Source organism: Amia ocellicauda, chromosome 5 (genome assembly GCF_036373705.1).
Source record: "Amia ocellicauda isolate fAmiCal2 chromosome 5, fAmiCal2.hap1, whole genome shotgun sequence".
Classification (NCBI taxonomy): Eukaryota; Metazoa; Chordata; class Actinopteri; order Amiiformes; family Amiidae; genus Amia; species Amia ocellicauda.
The window spans coordinates 4,583,338-4,602,385 of record NC_089854.1 but is presented as its reverse complement, the minus strand read 5'-3'; the positions used below and the strand labels follow the sequence as shown (position 1 = coordinate 4,602,385).

The 19,048-nt window shown below is 42.2% G+C and overlaps 1 protein-coding gene across 1 annotated transcript in view; it reads left to right on the top strand.

The window, feature by feature from the left end:
* cpne5b (copine Vb) overlaps positions 1-19,048 on the top strand; it is a 101,716-nt gene that overhangs the window by 25,088 nt on the left and 57,580 nt on the right. The window contains exons 4-6 of the mRNA XM_066705685.1: positions 1,498-1,601; positions 2,530-2,569; positions 3,799-3,875. Coding sequence (XP_066561782.1) covers positions 1,498-1,601; positions 2,530-2,569; positions 3,799-3,875 — 221 coding nt within the window. The remainder of the gene's footprint in view (positions 1-1,497; positions 1,602-2,529; positions 2,570-3,798; positions 3,876-19,048) is intronic.

Below are 19,048 nucleotides of genomic sequence, written 5' to 3'. Positions count from 1 at the left end.
GTTGGTTAGCATCCCGTTCATAGATTGAATGTTTTAAACCCTTATCAGTTCATAATTCAATCCCCCCAACTCCAGCTGCACCTTTCAGATTGAGCGGTTACAACAAACGTACTGAAGACAGAGAAAACTGGCAATTCAGTTTGAGCTTTAGATATAGAAACACATCTTCCTGTTTAATATAACCTATTGTTTAGTATCAGTAGTTTTCCAGCACTCCTGTGTGTGTGGCATTTTAATTTTGCATTAACATAATGAGATTTGGAAAAGTGTTACTTGACTACAAGCAGAAGATAAAAAGTAGTCGCATCACTGTTTGCCTAGACCAACACATGACCTCACTAACTCCAAAGTGTGAAATTAGAATATTTTACACAAATCCAAATTCAAACAGTTGCCGTCATGGCTTTTTTTAAATTCTCTGTTCACTTTGACTAAGCGATTTCATTTAATTTGTATTTATTTTCTGCTGTGAACATATCTACAGGGAACCTTTGAAGTGGATTATTTGGGGGGCTGATAAAAATGAATCACCCTGGCTTTGTTTCAATGGCAAAAGCAATTCAAACACAGAAGCCTCTTCTATTAAGTAAATAAATCATGCAAAGTTTGTCAGCCTTAAAATTACACATGATTAAGTGCGAATCCTATTAATTAACCAGCACTAATTACACGCTGTATCGTCCTTCTCCTCTGGTTTAGCAAATAATATACCGGTAGGCAATTAGAATTGAAAGCTGGCTAAATTAAACCCATACCTTTTACTGAGATGCGTTTGCATGTTAACGAGCCTTAATCAGTGGTGTAGAGATCTGCGGCTGTTGCGGTGATGAGACTAACTGTCTGGCAAAGGGGAGGACTTTGATCTGGGATATCACGGAGACATCACCATCGATTACGGGAGATACAGAAGTGTGTTATCAGAGGTCACATGGCGGAAAGAGCCCGGACATATTAAACCCAGCAGAATGACACTAAGCTCAGATGTTGGCAGCACAACACCAAGCACAAAACAAACCTGGTACCTGATAGCTTGGCCTGGCTTAGGCATGTGACCAGACGTGGTAACACTTTTTAATTGTGTTATATGAATAGCAGTTAATAATATACAAACAGATGCTAAATAACAAGATATAAAAATCCTGTTTTTAACCCTTTGTAAATTAATTTGCTGATACATTTTCCTGGGAAATAAAAACGAGAATGCTCAAAAGGCAGCCTGTTATTTCAGCCAGAGACCAGGTGTTTTCATTGGACCAAAAAGCTGTAGTTTTGACATTTAAGTTAATACTCTATTACTAGCATATAAACTGTTTATTAACTGCTATTTATGGAGTTCTGTGGTGAGGAGGTCAGTTGCAACAGAGATACTTTTTTTCCATTTCCAGCTTAAGCTTCCAGGAGTTGTTGTCCTTAGTCCCCCACTTCCTGTGAACCTGTGTGAACATCTGCATTCATTTAACGTTCCCTCTCTCTCTTGCTCTCTCTCCTGCCTTCCAGTTTGGAAGAACTGAAGTGATTGACAACACGCTCAACCCCGACTTCGTCAGGAAATACATCCTGGACTACTTCTTTGAGGAGAAGCAGAATCTTCGCTTTGACTTGTGAGTTATTCCCTTTAAATTGTTCTGATTTAATGAGACCCGTAAGGCAGGGGGGCTGTGCTATGGGCCTGCCCCTCCTCTGGCTTTCATGCATTGATTTATGATTATATTTGTCTCATTGTTCTGCCTTTATTTTTATATAATTTCTTAATCTTTTAATGGAGCTAGCAATGGTATAAAAGCAATAATTGCCAAGAGAGATCCAGGTTACCATTGTTTCCTGCCTTGATTAAATGCCAACCGAAGATTCAGCGCACCATGTAGTGTACCCCCCTATGGGGACAATAACTCCACTCATACTTGCTCTTGGGGAACTGAAGGCTAGCTTCAGTTATTCAAGAAAAACTAAGATAAATAGCGGATATACAAACACAGTCCAATGGTCTGTGGTCAAAAGCTTCTCTGCCTACTATCCAACTATTTATGTAATAACGTCTTGAAATAACTTCCTGCATGTTGCCTGAGATTATCACTTCCTGTTCAATCGTTCTGATCGAGTAAACAGGAAGTGATAATCTCCGCAAATCTACAGGAAGATATTTCAAGACATCTCGAAATGTCTTTCAGAGATCTTATTTGAGAATATAATTCAATGAGATATCTGCAATTCATGATCTGAAATGCATATTGAGATATCTCTAAATGCTAATTAAGTCAGTACCTCTTTCCTAAGAAATTAATTTCATGCCCATACATCCCATCTTACTTTCCAGCCCATACTGTCTCTCATTCGATTATCTTTCCATCAGGAATGTGGGCAGGTTTCCATCACACATCACATAGAGATGGGTCAGTTCAAAAGCTCCCATGAGTGACAGTTTTGTGCCTCTGAAATATATCTTGCCTTCTCTTTTAACCTCTGAGGGCTAGTCGGTCTTGTTCAGCCAGTCTGAGAGATTGTGTGCAATTATGTTTTTTTTCCCCTCAGATATGATGTGGATTCTAAGAGCCCTGATCTCTCTAAACATGTGAGTGGTGTTCATGTCCTGCATATATTTTAACCCTTTATGAATGGAAATGTTTGATTTTCTCACCCAATGGAAACTAAAACCTTGGCATCCCCCCTAAAATCCAAATATATTTTTTTAAATACGAATATATAAGGTTTTTTAAAAAGTTGTTATTGTTCAGGTTTCTGCACTTAAATTCCTCTTTGTCAGCGGTGACATCCATTCAGAGATTTTAATTGTGCATTGTTTTTTAATGTGTTTGCTAATAGAGGTTATTTAGAATTATATTCAATTACATGAATCATCATCACTCATATGTGTTAAAGCTTTTTGAAACAACATAAATCATTTAAAAGAAAAATGATAACAGAGATGATTGGAATTGGAATATGTTGAAGTGGTAACAGTATAAAAAAAATCTAATTTTTCTTCGCATGGTTTGAAGAAGCACAATTTGGAACCAGAATCAAAAAGCTTTAATAATGAAAGTCCATCATGAATAACCTATGAAATCAGATTATTAAAATATATTTGGATATTTTCCCCAATTTCCAATCTCCAAAAATATATTGCATTTTTCTGAACCATATGAAGATTATAATTTTTTCCTATTCATATAGGTGTGGAGTCCCTAACAGATAGAAAGCAAAGAAAACCAGTTCCCAGCTCTCTGGCTGTTCTCTGTCTTTACTGCCCTTGCTCTGTTTTATGACTGTTTTGGTATTTGTGTCTTGTGCTTTCTGTTACATGATGTGTGTTCTGTTGTATTAACGCTGCTGCCTGCCTACCCTTCTGGAAGCCCTGCGAATGTAACGTACGTCTCTGCCTTCATACACTTTATTACTGCATAATGTGCCGTTGCTGTGTGGCTCGGTCCCTGACTCCTTTCTCCCTCTCTCCTCGCTCTCTCTGTCTGTCTGTCTGTCTATATCTGCCATCTTCCTCCTGCATCTCCCCCTCTCACTCTTCATCCTCCTCCTCTCTCCCTTTCCAACCTTTTCACTCCGTCGCCCCTCTCAATCCCACTGCCTCTCCCCCTCTCCGTCGCCCTCTCCCACGATCCCCTCTCCCTGTCCACTTCTTTCTCATCTCTCATTCTCTTTCTCTGTGATTCCCCTTTTTGCCTCATCCTTCTCTCTCACTCCCTTTCCACCCCGCACCCAACTGCTCACTCCCTCTCACTCTCCTTCTCCCTCTCCCTCCCCCTCTCCCCGCCCCACCTCTCTCCCCTTCTCTCTCCCCGTCAGGACTTTCTGGGCCAGACCTTTTGCACCCTGGGAGAGATCGTGGGCTCCCCGGCCAGCCGTCTGGAGAAACCCCTGAGGTGAGAAAAAAACATGCACCGCTCATTCTCATTAGTGGGAAGAGAGAGAACTAATCATGATAACAACACAAAAAAACACAATCTGCATCTTCTTTCGGGAGCAACATCTCGCAGAAGCCGCTGTCAGAAGCCCAGTACATGTGCCGTCCTCTCTCCAGGGAGGCTGGTTTGTTTATATTCGCTCATTTGTTCATTTTTATTTTTAAACTTCAGCTGATTTGCATGGAACATATGCAAAACTGGTGCAGAGCCTTGGAGGTGACGATTTCAGTTTAGGAAATCTGAAAAAAAGGAATCCTTTGAAATCTTCCCTCCTCTGTGCTTCGCTGCAGCAGGGTTTATCAAGACCGAGGCGCTCATATTGAGAGTAATTAAAAGTATGAAGGGGCACATGGCAGTGCGTAGCATGATCTTGGGAGAAAGCTGACTGGTCCTGCGGAGATGCAGAGTGATGCACATGTATTATTAAAGCGATCAGCGACAACTGGTGAGCGCTGCTGACGGTGGAGAAACAGGTTTTATTTCCTAAGATTAAAGGAAAGGCTGGTACATGTTGAGATGAAGAAATTCATAGTTGGGGCTTTGAATTCGCTCAGGGTTTCGTTGTGGTTTCTGTGGAGCTTGCACTGGGCTTCTGTCGTTATAATAATATGAATAATTGTCATGATTTAGAGGATTTTGCTCTTCAAGGAGGCTGAACTTTTTATCAGTAATTGCTTGATCACCATTTCTTGCCTTCGCTATGATTTTATTGCGCTGAGACGGGCCCTAATTGAATGCAGGTAGGCTTCTTTATAAGGTTATGTGGAGAAATGTAACCTGGATCTCACTGCACTGGCCACAAAGGGCTCCTGAACCAGCCTGTCACTACAAAATACGTTGGCTCAATGGCCCACGAGGGAACGGTGGATCTTCTGGGACTGAGATACTAATAAAAGAGTCGTTGGAAAGCCATGCTGGAGGACAATCCCCTGTCATTGTGCGCCGATCAATGGATGCTCCAGTTGTCCACTTTATTAGTTTCTCGGGCCCTACAGACAGGCAGCCCCCAGGTTTCCAGTGGAAATCTCATTACTGATTTAGTCGCAGTCAGTTAGTGGTGCTCCACAGGACCTAGAGGGGCTAAATCACTCAGCGCTGCGTAGAAGCACGTTTAAACACGTACAGCAGGACCTTACAGTAGTGTACGGATTGAGAGAGTACATGTAATGGATACAGTGACTTGCCTAACCATTACAGCTGTTGCCCCTTCTCTCTCTCTCTCTCTCTCTCTCTCTCTCTCTCTCTCTCTCTCGCCTAGTCTAATTTTCTTCAGTCTACATTGATGATTCATCTGAAGTGTGAGCTTCTTCCACCCACATGTAGGACTTTCTTTCACTTACGTTGATAGTTAATTGACCTTAATAGGCTCCAATTAAATAAATAATGAGGTGGGAAGAGCCGGGACGCGATCACAGAACGCATAGGGAAGGAGAGGCTGTTTGCCTTCCACTTTCTGCCATTGCCTAGCCTCAAAACCGCTTAGGTTCCCAGGCATGCCCTCAATGTGTCAAGACTGTGGAGACTGGACACTTATTTTAGCAGCAGCCTTTTCCTCTATGAAATTAGCTTTGTGGAGCTTTGACTGCTCCAGTTTCATACATTTAAGACCTCCCCTGTGTTAGACTGTGTACTTTGTGGATCTGACACTTTCTGTGGGTTTTGTTCTGGAATGGGTTAGGGTTCAAGATCAGGCTTAGGGATTATATAGATTCATTTTATTGGGAGTGATATCGGTGGTCTATTGTTCTGAATAATGATCTTTAGTATTTGTGCTGCTCATTAGGTTGTGTAAAAACAATGATTATAGGTAAATCCAAAAGTAACTAAATACAAATATAAAGTAATTTGAAATATTAAATAATACATTTTAAACCATTGGGTTTTTCACTTAAGTTTATGTGGGGATACAGGTAAATGTAGCATTGACTTTGCAGTTATATATAGGTTGCTTTTAGACTGATATATTGACTAGAATTTACCACCAGGATTAGTGTTACATTTTGGGGTTAGGTTTAGGGTGCATCTTCCATCAGGGTTAGGGTTGTATTTTCTACTGAGTGCTGTTTTAACTGGCCTGACAGTCTGGACATTCATTCTGTATTTTCGTATTGAAAGAAATGTCATTTTTAATGTTTGGGAAATAGTGCGTGTATAACGCAGTAATTACACATTCTAAACCTGGTGATTACACGTTATCCCAGTTATCTACATAGTACGGATATCAATTACCTGTTGCTTAATATGCACTTGGAAATTGAACACCTGCAGGAAAGATATGGCATTTACAAAAGTCTGAATGCGGTAACCACGCTGTCAAGGTAATTACGGCGTAATCTTGAGTGTGCTTTTAGTGACAGAAGATTTAAAGTCTGCGGCTTCAAGCTTGTGTGGTTTTCCAGGCAGCCCCGGACAGTGAAGTCAAGATTTGAATTAAGATTAGTGGAGGAAACACTTAAGTAGGTCAAAGAGCTGTTGACCTGTTATAATTTGTTTCTCTTCCCAACGGATTTTGAAAAGAGGATTCTTAATAAAAGTCAATAACGCCATATGCAATATAACGCAACCAGGCTATTATGTAGAAGTGCTTACAAAGCGCCGGTAAAATCAAACGCGCTTTCGTCTTGAGTATGTCAGAGGGCATGCCGGTTCTGCACATTACATTTCAGTTAATCTTCCTAGTGCTGACACATGCCCTCTCCGAGTCTCTCGATGCCCGCGGTAGACGCCGTACCCAGAGATTGCAACGCCCATCTATGACACACACAGACTCTGCCGGACGTGGCGGACCAATCTGCAAAACCCTCAACTGCCTTGACATCGCACTAACACACATGCAGAGTCTCTTGGTCGAGGGTCAGACAGCTGGCTCGGTGTGCGAGTGTGTGGGGGGGTTTACCCTGGTGAACGCGGCTGTCTGAGCAGCTGAGGGATGACTGGTTGCACACAGTCAAGATCCCACTGTTCTGGCTTGCATCTACGCTGCAGCTGCGAGACGTTGGGGGATGTTGCTGTGTAACTCATGGAAAATCTAAAATTGAGCTTCTTATTTTTGTTTGGCTGCTATACTTTACATTTGTTTTTGTGTGTTTATTTGATCGGTTTGATGAGTCCAGCAGTATACCAGTTTACATCTGACTCCCGTGTTAATGCTTGTGTCTCCACTTTGAAGGAAACGTTTCTTTCCAAGTTCTGATTTTGCCTTTAGTTATTTTTATTTTACAGCTGTTGTTCAATGTTTTCTCACCCTTCAGTTATTATTTGAATTTCAGTTTAACAGAAACTCTTAATTAAATTGAAGTCATTTATCAATTATATCTCTTTCACAATCTGTTGAACACAGCCTAGAGAAAACGGAAGATTCCAGTTGTTTGATGAATTAAGAAGAGAAGGTGGGGGTTTTTGTCACTGCTGCTCCATTGATTTCTATGGGGTGGCAGTCAGACTGAGAGTGAAAAAACACTGTCAGTGTATCTGAGACCACTTCATTGAGTGATTCCCAGTTTTTCCCACTGTCAGAGGTCACTTCACAGCTCCAGTTGGGTCAGGGAGTGACATGCAATCAGTCATTACTCTCTCGCCATTTTTAATCCAAGCGTGATCGGCGTCACATTGTGTCGGCACTTCTGAGCTTGAAGTCACTGAGGTGAGCAAAATTATTTCCCTGTGCGTGTTGACAGATCTAGTCCTGAAATTTCATGAAACGTCACACACTGCCTCACGTACCTGGCTATCCATCCCATCCTCTCCAATTGCACCCCCCTTTTCTTTAACATTTCAATTCAGTCTGACCTTCAGAGAATGACTGCGGATCGTATTAAACTGTACGGCTGAGCTCTGATTCACAATCTCTCCGCTCCCCTGGGTATATCCTGCTGGTTAGAATCAGTTAAGCCATGAGATTCAGATGTAATACCTTAAAACAGGCCTGGTTGGCATTGGAAACTAAAATTAGTGACGGGGGGACCTTAATAGGCTTAATATTCAGTGTCAATAACATACATTCTTATTTCAGTGCCTGCGAGAAAAGTGATTTGCTTGGCAGAGCCGTTTAATTTTCTCTGGACACACCAGCGACAGGTGTGCTAAAAGATTAAGCCCTTTTTACCCAGCCTGCATTCTGATGTGCCTCAACCTATCGGGTCCTTTCACAGTTATTTTCCATTGTTAATATATATCTATAAAACCTTCAGAACTGCGCAGAAAGTAAAGCAATACACCTTAAACGTTGCATCAATGGAGTTTTTAACATTGCAACAACCACACTAAGAAGCAAAGTGGAGGGTGTTAAATTGTCACTCTCTGTAACATCACTCTCCTTGTGTACTGGCCATTTTCCTTTCTGCAACACAATGGCATATTTGGCCTTGATTGCATGTATGGCCATAGACGGTATGTAAAAAGCACTCAGAGTGAACAAGTAGGGTGTTTCACCAGTAAGGATACTCATTAAAGGGTCTCTCTCTCTTTCACAAGATTCACAAAAGGTGGCACCAGTGATGATCTCAAGTGCTACTTGTTGATACTAACACACCCCCTAAAACAATCCTAAGTAAACATAAATAAATAATAATATCTAATCTTAAAAGATGTAAAGAAAACAATCTGATTCTTTTTTATCTCCATTGTGGCCCATTGACCTTCTAGAACTGCAATTTGATTAAAATGATCTCTTTTGTCGTCACAAACCACATTGTTTTCAAAATCCCATCACCTTTTTCTTTCTTTCTTTCTTTCTTTCTTTCTTTCTTTCTTTCTTTTTCTTTCTTTCTTTTGTGACACAGCACTGGCAGCTCCAGCCTTGAGTCTTGTCAAGGAGTCTAAACAGATTGACTCCAACATACGTAGCGCAGGACGTTTCTATTCTTTGGTCTGTATTGTGAACTCTCCCTTCTTTACCCAGGGTCGTCATCCGTTCCCCGGCTCTGACAGAAACAAGGCGGGGTTTTCTTGTTTTCTCCGAGCACATTTCACATGATATTAATCTGGGGTCAAACGATTGCACCTACCTCCACTGTGCACAATAACCACACATGAAGCGGGACGTATTGCAGCGTGTACTCGAACAAGCATCTTGATCAAGCTTGTCAGGAGCAATACGTACTGTTTAGACCTCTTCATGTTTTTCCTCGGCTGTAGGTCAGTGAACGTATTTCTGCTTTACTAAAGCTAAAAATGGAGAGGGAGGTGGGGATTATTTCTGAGTATTGTGCAGAATGCTTTTCCCATCCAATTCTGTGTTGAAGAAACCTGTCTATCCAGCTGTATACCATCTGTATTTCACAAGGGGGAACGCAATATATCTTGATTTATTTTTATTTTCCTTTCTTTTTAATGCAGTGGAAACATTTGGCAGATATTGCTTTCCCTTGGCATTGTTTACTTCTATGAAACAACTGTATGAGTGAAGATAGCTCTTTTCACTTTTCATTTACTCTTCCTTGCCTAAGGTTTGATGACCTGTTCTGATCAACACAGGCTTCTTCACTCTCAGTGATTTCTCTCTTCTTCCCTGTCCCTCACATTTCAATGCCTCCGGCTAAATATTATGAATTTTACATAGTGAAGATCAGTTTTGCTCCTCTAGATATCCAAGGTATGAATGATGATGATGATTATTATAGACTTGGATTTCAGTGAGGTGCAGTGGACCTCATGTGCTTGTTTTTATGTAGCTGGGCTGTGAGTAAGCGCATCATTACAGGCAAATGTTAGATACAGCAACACCCTGTTCATTGTGAGCATTGATGTGACTTTTCTTGGCTGGCACAAAAGAGACGCAATGAATGAGAGAATTGGAGCCTGTCTGGGCCCGACTCTGTGGATTTCTCCATGCCGTTCAGCACAACATAGACAACGCTGCGCTGTCAACCACATGGCTCCGTTAGAACGCCCATAATTCAGCTCTCACAATGGTGCCTCTGCTTTGTGCCCACTGCAGTGTATTATTGCCTTTCCAGGCTTCAATCACGGCAGCTGGCGTCATCTCTAGTGCTGCAAATTGAGCGTGGCTCCTTGGGTCTAACCCGAAGCACAGGAGGGGCACTGCCACCCACCCACGCCACTAAATACCACTTTCAGCACCTCGCTGAGATCTCCAGGTGGGTCCTCTCTCCCTCTCCCTCTCCATTTCTGCCCGATCCTCCCTTCTCCTGCTCTCTGCTCACACGGTTGGTATGGATACGGACGGTTTACCAAAGCGCAAGATGGTGATGTGCCGTTATATTTCCACAATCTGCAGATGCACATAAACACAGCGCATCACATAACGTGTAATAGGTTTCTGTTGTGCACTTCCTGAGTGGCGCCTTGCGACCTGACATTTGTGAACGAGTCTTATTTTTAGCCATCGCCATGTTTGAGACCCCATCTTACAAAGGGTCTAGATAGCAGTTTAAGAATTGTTTCTCTTATGGTTATTGTTCTTAAGAGGCTGCTGCTGTGTTAGTATTACATTTATATTTCTTGTACAACAATTCAAATGGAACATTTTACTCATACTTGTACACATAAGCTAGGCTGGTGTAGAGGATGTGGAGATTAGAAACTCCATATGGGACATGGGAATGGGGAGCATGTATTTCCCATGAATAATGGAGCACATGGGAACAGGCCATCTCCCCTGTGCCGTGATGGATCGCTGTACACAGAGCTAACAGTTTCCCTTTCATGTCGCTCTGATTGCGTTTTTGGTCGGTGTAGAATTATAGGATGCCTCGCACTGGTTTAAATCTCAGTGACACAAGGCAGCTGCTGCCACTGTGGTGCATATGTCTGTGTCTGTGTCCGTGCCCCTAGCCAGAGGCCACGCCCTCTGCAAACTGTGAGTTCTGATGCCGAGTCTCTGAACTCCAAACACACGGATCAGGGAATGAAACCAGCGGATACAACACAAGCCCCTGCTGTGACACACTGGCGCTTTAATAATCATTTAGACACTGTGCAAAGATCATATTCCCAGTGGTCAGGGCTAGTAGACTCCTTCGCCCTATGCCTTGGAGCATAACCTGAAGGAGAGACGATTTTCAAACACAACACCAGACATATGAAGCCCATCAGTCATGACAGCAGGCAGATCCCACAATCCAGCCGCGCTGATAAGTGACAGAGGCCAGGGAGAGGGAGGCCGGAGTCGCTCGTGGTGGCGGTGGAGAACCAGGCCGGTGAAGAAGAGTAATCACGCAGTCCGTAATTACAGCTGGAGGGCCAGGCTTCTCACATAGAGCTGCCGTCTAAGTGCCTCGTGATGAATGAGCGGTGCCTGTGTTATCCTATTTCCAGGGCGGTTTAAAACAATCTTGGCACAGTGCGTTCTGCGTGATTTGTGGGGATGTTATCGTTGGCCGTTGTTACAAGCTGTTTTGCCATTGAGTTTAGTCACTTGTGGTCTCTCTGTTGATCTCGGGTTGAAGCCGAATCCCATTTAACTGTGTCACAATTTCTGCTGTCTTCCCTGTGGAGAACTCTGTACTCTGCGATAGGCCCGTCATCTCTAAACCCACGGTTTTATGTGTCTTTATGTGTTGTTGATGTGTATAAGTAAGATACGGACCACTGTCCCAGATGGAATTTATCATAAAAGCAGCTTTTAAACATTGTAAACATACCACAAAATGGAGGATGTCAAACTTCAGCACACCAGCTCTCTTTCTCGAGTTAGTCCGGACGTGTCGTGTCAAAACTTCCTGGAAAGTGGACAAATATATGAATCACCAGATATGTCTTTCCTAGAGCAACTATTATCATGTCAATCCAGTGTTATTGTTTCGTGGTCTTACTCCTTGATAGTAATTATAGTTACATAGATGAAGTGTTCCTGTCCATGGGTGCCAGAAAAACAGCAAAGACTGTGTTATAATTTTGTTAACAAATAGATTAATCCACAGGGGAGATTGCAAATAAGCGATCCCATATTACGTTTGTATTTTTTTAAATAGTAACTCCCATATTGCATTACAATCTGTACAAAGTAATTAGATTTAAACAATGAAGAGAAATGGCACATCAAAGTCTCTGTTCTATTCAGTAGGTCTGTGGGTTGAGCTGTTTGTGTCCCAAAAGTAGAACTCTTATTGTTGTTTTATCTGGCCAGTTTCACCATACTGTGATTAGAACCTTAACTCTATTAGTTAGTCCTGTGGCCGGTCACATGAACATAGACTAAGTCTTGTCTTACTTAGTCAATTACGCAATGCATTCTGGGAATTTAGAGACACTAAAAGAAAAAAAAAAACATGGCGGATGCTTCTCTAAAATAGCAATGTTCCCAGTTTCCAGTAATTGAAAATCTGCGCTAGTTAATGAAATATTAATACTTTGGGGGAACATTCTGACACTTGCACTAACGCACTCAAACACAAGGCTTGGTATAACATTATTAAACAGTTAACAGTGTCAACCTCCTAAGTTTGGGCCCTTAAAAACATAAACGGACCAAAGGATTGGTTATTGAAGTCTTTGGGGAGGATTCTCTAAGGAGTCTCTAAGTCTTTATTTGTATGCAAATGACAAACTTGCATTACACTAGTATGTCAAATTTAGACTAGTTGAATGGTCTAGACTAGTCTAATATAGGAAACAGAGGGTGTATAGGAAACAGAGGGTGTCAATTAGAGGAGTCGCTTCTAACTGGAGTGAGGTTGTTAGTGGAGTTCCACAGGGATCAGTACTAGGGCCTGTGCTGTTTCTAATCTATATTAATGATCTGGACTCTGGGATAGTTAGCAAACTTGTCAAATTTGCATATGATACTAAAATAGGTGGCTCAGCAGATACAATCTCAATAGCACAGACTGGATAGGATCCTTGGATCACTTAGTTATTAATGGACACCAGACGAGCACGATGGGTCGAATGGGTTCCTCTCATTTGTAAACTCCTTTGTACACTTTCTTATGTTTCTTATGTTCTTATTCAACCTGCCACTGCCCTAAATACTAATATTAATTCAAGAAATAGGGGTCAGAGAGATGAGGCTGGGAGGTAGCAAAAGGTCTTGAACAACCCTTATGAAATTTGCTATAGTAAAGCAAAGTTTCATACTTTTTTCACAAGACTATGAGAAAGCAGCTTAAATCACCTTTGTAAAGTTTCCCGAAGAGAAACCCCAGAGACGGGTTAATTCGGTCCAGGAAGAAATCAATGAATGAAAACGAAAAGAAGTCACCTCAAGCGTGTGAATGAAAAAGTGCAGATTTTTCTTTCTTCAATATGTCAGCTACTGAGAAAAGGCCTCATCTGCGCTTACAAAGATGATTTATACCTTCCTTAGAAAATGCGATGTCTCTGTGTCGCTGGAGGCTGTCAGAGCTCTGGATTTGAGACGTGGAGAAGCTGAGAAACAGGTGGACTGGCTGATGCCAGTTCTGGACACAGGAATGAAACCGCACAGCCCGACAAACATTATAATTTTATAAATTTGGATACGAGGAATCAGATCAGTGTTTACCACAAGCAGATGGTGAGGCAGAATGTCCCTGAGGCGTTTAGCACCATTAATAGCCATCCTCTGGTCATGGGAGTGTTTATAAGGAGGCAGAAGGGGAACAGAAACTTCCGAAATGGCAGGCCTCTGAAATAGATAAGGATTTCTACTGAATGCTTTGCTTACTACCTAATTTAGTGATGTGTGTCATTTATTTATTTAAGAACATAAGAACATAAGAAAGTTTACAATCGAGAGGAGGCCATTCGACCCATCATGCTCGTTTGGTGTCCAGCAGCGATATCTTTCTTGAAGTGTGGAGCCCAGATCTGTCCAAAGTATCCAGATGAGCTCTAACTAGTGCATTGTACAGTCTGAACATCACTGCCCTTGTTCTCAATTCTACACTTTTGACATTGTGTTTGCCTTTTTTATTACTTCCCCACACTGTTTGGATGGAGAAAGTGATGAGTCCATATAGACTCCTAGGTCTTTCTCATGCGTTATTTCATCCTGAACTCGTAAAAACAGACTGGGCTTTATTTTCCACACGTCTCTGGCTTTCATCCAGGGTGCTTCAGCTGTCTGTGAATGAGACTCCTCAAGGGGCATTAGATTAACTGGACCAAGGTAGTCTGGGCTAGAAGTCTGCCAGGGACTGCTCAACGTGCTGCAAAAGCTGCATTTCTCTCTTAAAGTTTTGCATATCTGTCACCTTGGCAACGGTTCCTGTAGGCATAAAGAAAATCGTAGAGAAATACAGAAAATAATGTTTAGTAATGACCCGCCTAGGAGAATATCACTGCAGAAAAGGTGGTCTTGATCTGTGGAGAACCCATGTTCAGTTTCAGGGCACATCCACTGCAGGAAATGAATCCAAAAAGCGCAGTGGATTGCATTTCAATGTTTTTCTTTTCTTCCCCAGAGCACCACGTAGTAACACAGTCTCTGCGACATTCAGTGCACTGTTCACACCAGGCCGTTGAGCCAGTGAGCTCAGAAGGATAACCCTGCGGAGATGATTTATGGAGCCGGTCCTCCTGTCGGGTTTTCAGGCCAAATCTGATGAGCCGGTGAATGGAAGTCACTTTAGATTTTCCCGGGGGATAAGGGGGTGGTAATGCAACATATGCATTATATAGGCTCCCACTGAGATGCAGGGTAATGTACATGACCTATGGATGCTCTTTGGGAGCATGTTGGATTGTAATGATTTTTCTGCCAAGGAAATCCAGACAGTTGTGAAGGGAAAAATAAATGAAGGATAGATTGAGTAATAATTTAAGTTCTCTGCACAGGATGACATTCATACACAACACGAAAGGCAGAGGAATGTTTTAGATGCTGACCTGTGATTGGCTGGTTTCTCATATATGATTGATAAGCAATATAGGAAGACAGTGGTTGGAGAAACCAGCATCTGGAAGGTTTTGAATGTCTTGCAGGTCTCTTCACATTCCTACCTGCTCACAACCTGGAAACAATGCTTAATCGCTTTAAGTAACAATTTAGCAAATAAATAAAAAAGAAAGATATTGTGTCCTTCCAAGTCCAGGGATTTCCGGCACTGTAAAAAAGATGAAGGAGTTTGAGGAAGTGTAAATGCTAATTGGGCTGCTTATGAGCAACTAATTGTTTATGGGTCTTGATACAGTTTTCTTTCAGAGTTTGTACACCGCTTTTTTAAGAACCTAGTTATTTGAAGAGTAATGTGCCTCTGAACAGCGCAGCCAATTTGTTTAGCTCCCATTGTGTTGAGCTGGGGAAAAGGCACCATGCATTTAATTGCTCTGTAACTAGGTGTTCATTTTTGAGGCTCAAATAACATTATTAATAAGCCCGCACAGTGAAAAGAAGTCATGGCGTGACCACATTATGGATCATTAATAAATCTTGTTTCTTGGTTACCGTGTTCTACCGTAAACCATAATCTAATCATTAGAAGGAAGCAAAGCATATAAAAAAGTAGATGGGTATATATCTACACACCTAAACTATAGTACTTAAGGAACGGGGGACAGCTGACAAATGCAAAAATATTGTATAATGTATATATATATATATATATAAAACGACAGATAAGAAATTTAAGACAATTACATTTCTTGCTGTGAAAACAAATAGACAATTACACCTCTAGAGGAAACACAATTTAATTAAAGCTATTTCAGTTTAAAACAAAGCCAATTAACAGCTTAGTAAAAAAAAAAGCAGTGCTATGCACACAATAATTATATAATTATTACAAGTCGGTAGTTCTTTTGTATTTCTGTGGCATTATCAGAAGAGCTTGGTAATTCGATCTAATCATGTCTGGGCTGAGTTTTGTGTTTGGTATGAGGCCTGCATAACTCAGACAGCAGACGTCAACACAGCTGCGGTGTTGCTTGTAGCGAAACACCAGAGCAGGAATCAGGCCTTTTGCTTTGGCAACTACAGTGTGTGCTTATTGTGCTCTTCCAACCAAGGTCTTGCATGCTTACACTTCGGCAAAGGCTTGTTAGCACAGCAGCGTACCATACAGCAGACCCAGCGTCTATGGACTAGTGATCTTGATGAAGTTTCCCAGATGCCTTAAGAAACATAAGAAACATAAAGTGTCCAAATGAGAGTCAATTAATAACGAAGTGATCCAAGGATCCTATCCAGTCTGTCTTGAATGCCTTGAAGCCCAATTTCCATTTGTGTCCCGGGTGCGTGTGTCCCTGCTGATCTGGAAAAGCTCCTCTGGTTGGATGTGGTCGATGCCTTTCATGATTTTGAAGACTTGGATCAAGTCCCCATGTAGTCTCCACTGTTCCAGGTGAAAAGGTTCAGTTCCTCAGTCTCTCAGTAGGACATTCCCTTCAGACCTGGAATAAGTCTGGTTGCTCTCCTCTGAACTGCCTCTAGAGCAGCGATATCTTTCTTGAAGTGTGGAGCCCAGAACTGTCCACAGTATCCAGATGAGCTCTAACTAGCGCATTGTACAGTCTGAACATCACTGCCCTTGTTCTCAGTTCCACACTTTTGACATTGTGTTTGCCTTTTTTATTACTTCCCCACACTGTTTGGATGGAGAAAGTGACGAGTCCATATAGACTCCTAGGTCTTTCTCATGCGTTACTTCATCTAGTTCTATTCCTCCAATTTTTGTTTCTTGCATGTATCCTGCAATCCTGATTACTCTGCTCAATTCCACAGCTCAGCCACAGCAGGAGTTTTGCAATTTCAGTCAAATGGTTTCTGAGTGAAACATAGTCATGTTATTGTTGGAAGGGGTGGTTTGTTGTCCTTACTCTTCCCTTCCCTCACTATTTAATCCACAAGTTCTGTCCTTCTCCCGCTTGGGCTACAATACACCTGCCATCTGACCCGAGGGGGCATGAACCGAATAGCTTTGACTGTGAGATGTGGTGAGGATAAACCTGGCCTTTCAATAATCGCTCCTAACCACCAGGTGAACGGCAAGACTGAGTCAGAGACTAAATTATGCAGGAAGAATCGATGGATGAATGTCTTGGGTTAACAAGCACAAGTTGATTGAAAAGCTTTTGTTTTTTGTTTGTTTTTGTTTTGTGTTGCTTATCTTCTATAATCTACTTAAAAGTGAAAGGATGGAATGAGAGAGAGAGCGAAGAACAGGTTAACTCCCATAGACTCATTAACGCTGTTATTGTCACGGTTTCCCCCTGTACTTCTCCACCTCGCCACCAGAGGTCATCCTCACTGGAGTTCTAATCCAGTCATTCCACATTCCTCTATCCCCAGTGCACACACTCTCACCTCCTTCAGCTCTCATTCGCCCAGCACTACCCAGCACCAATTACCTTCCATCTCATGCCCCTCTTATAAACACCTCACCAACTCTCAGCCATCGCAAAGTTTTGTCAGTGTAAGCTAGTCTAGTCTAGTTATAGTCTAGTTTCCTTGACCTCCTTTTGACTTCCTGACTTCCTGACTTCCTGACCTCGACCTTGCGCTTCACCTTATTGCCTGTTTGCCTGATCGCCCGACCATTGCCCGTGACCACGACTCCGTCTTTGCCTTGTCCTTGTTTGCCCTATCTGCCGGTACCCGACCCACGCCTGTCTGACCATTCCACCTGCACCGCAACTGGGTCCCCTTGTTCCCGTGCCTACGGTACGTTACAGTTATGTTCAGAAACTGAGGCCAAAGGAAACTGTAGAAATCTTTACAAACAACTGCTAAACCCCCCTTCTATTGATTCATTAGCCTTCTTACTCCCTTTGGAGGGAGATCGTGCTTGTTCTGCCCTCTTACATGGAGTCTGTGGCCCTTGTTTTTTTGGGATATTTCTGTGCTGATTTTCCTGTGGGCTACCAAGTGACTCTTCTAATGTTATGATAATATCTGGGTCACTACGTGTTGTCGTCATTTCCTCGAGTTACCACCCAGTAGAAGCACAGAGCAGATTTATTGTGTGGGGAACAGCTTGAACTGTTGTGATACAATGTCACTCAATTAGGAATGTAATTTTCAGCTCGTCTCCCTCGGCTCCCCGTGGGGGCCCCTTCCTCTCATTACCTGTGTGTTCCCTTGTAATACATGAATCTATTCATAATTACCTCGATGGCAACAAATGATCTTTAAAAGGCTGGTTGATTTGTAACATTTAAATTGCTCCAGACTGTCGAAGCACTTTCCATATTAAACCTCTTGTGTTCGTGCAGGATTTGCAAATAGCTGAAGAAAAGGGACCACTTAAGTTGTTTCGAAAGGATACAGATACATATTTTTAAACTATTTCTTTCTAAATGCGCAGAACATACAATTTTAGGATGCTATGCCGGAACCCAAGACCGATATAGCTGATTGGGGCTATATCCCAAGAAAACAAAGAGGGCCACAGATTCCATGTAAGAGGGCAGAACAAGCACAATCTCCATCCAAAGGGAGTAAGCAGGCTAATGAATCGGACTTCCTTGATGATTTTAATTGATTTATTCACCTAGAACCTCATGGTGAATGAAAGGGTTGACTAAACTGTCACAACATATGGTCACAGAGCGCCGGCAAGAGCATCAATTATACGAAGGCGGGTTGTGCTTCAGGTGAGCGTAGAGTTTTATGTGGCAGAAGAAATAGCTCGACTCTATCGCCGAGCTTCCCCAGTCTGATGTGATCAGCTGCTTGTATTTGAGAGCTGTGTCGTGGGGGGAAGAGATAATAAAACGAGCGTTGGCCCTGAGGGAAGACCCTTCTAATATGTCTCGTGCGAAACCGGAATTGAGGTTCAGAGCTGAAGGTGGCAGTTCTGTACAGACCAGCTCATTGCTTTAATGCATGATTAACTGTACCAGTAGAGTCTAAAGATATGTCTTTGTATCCTCTTTTTTTGGGAGCATCTTTCCTGTTTTTAAAGAGTGACACAGTGGATTTATTCAGCACAGCTGTTGCACATTAAAAGGTAGAGTGGAGATTAGACTGGGACTGAGGGGAGGGCCTGGTACCGCCATTAGTGACGTAGGTATAATGGCCCTTGACTTAAATTGCTCAGAATTAGCGTCTCTCCTCGCCTCTCCTTATTAAACATGCAGAATAATCCAATCATAGCTGCCTCGGTGCACCCATGCAAATCTCTCTGCTATCCCCCATCGAGCGGAGTGATCGCAAATGGGATTCTGGATGGGTGATGAGGATGTAGCCGACTAATTGTCAATTTAATCTCTCCTGATAGTCAATCACTTTGGTGGAATGGACATGTGGT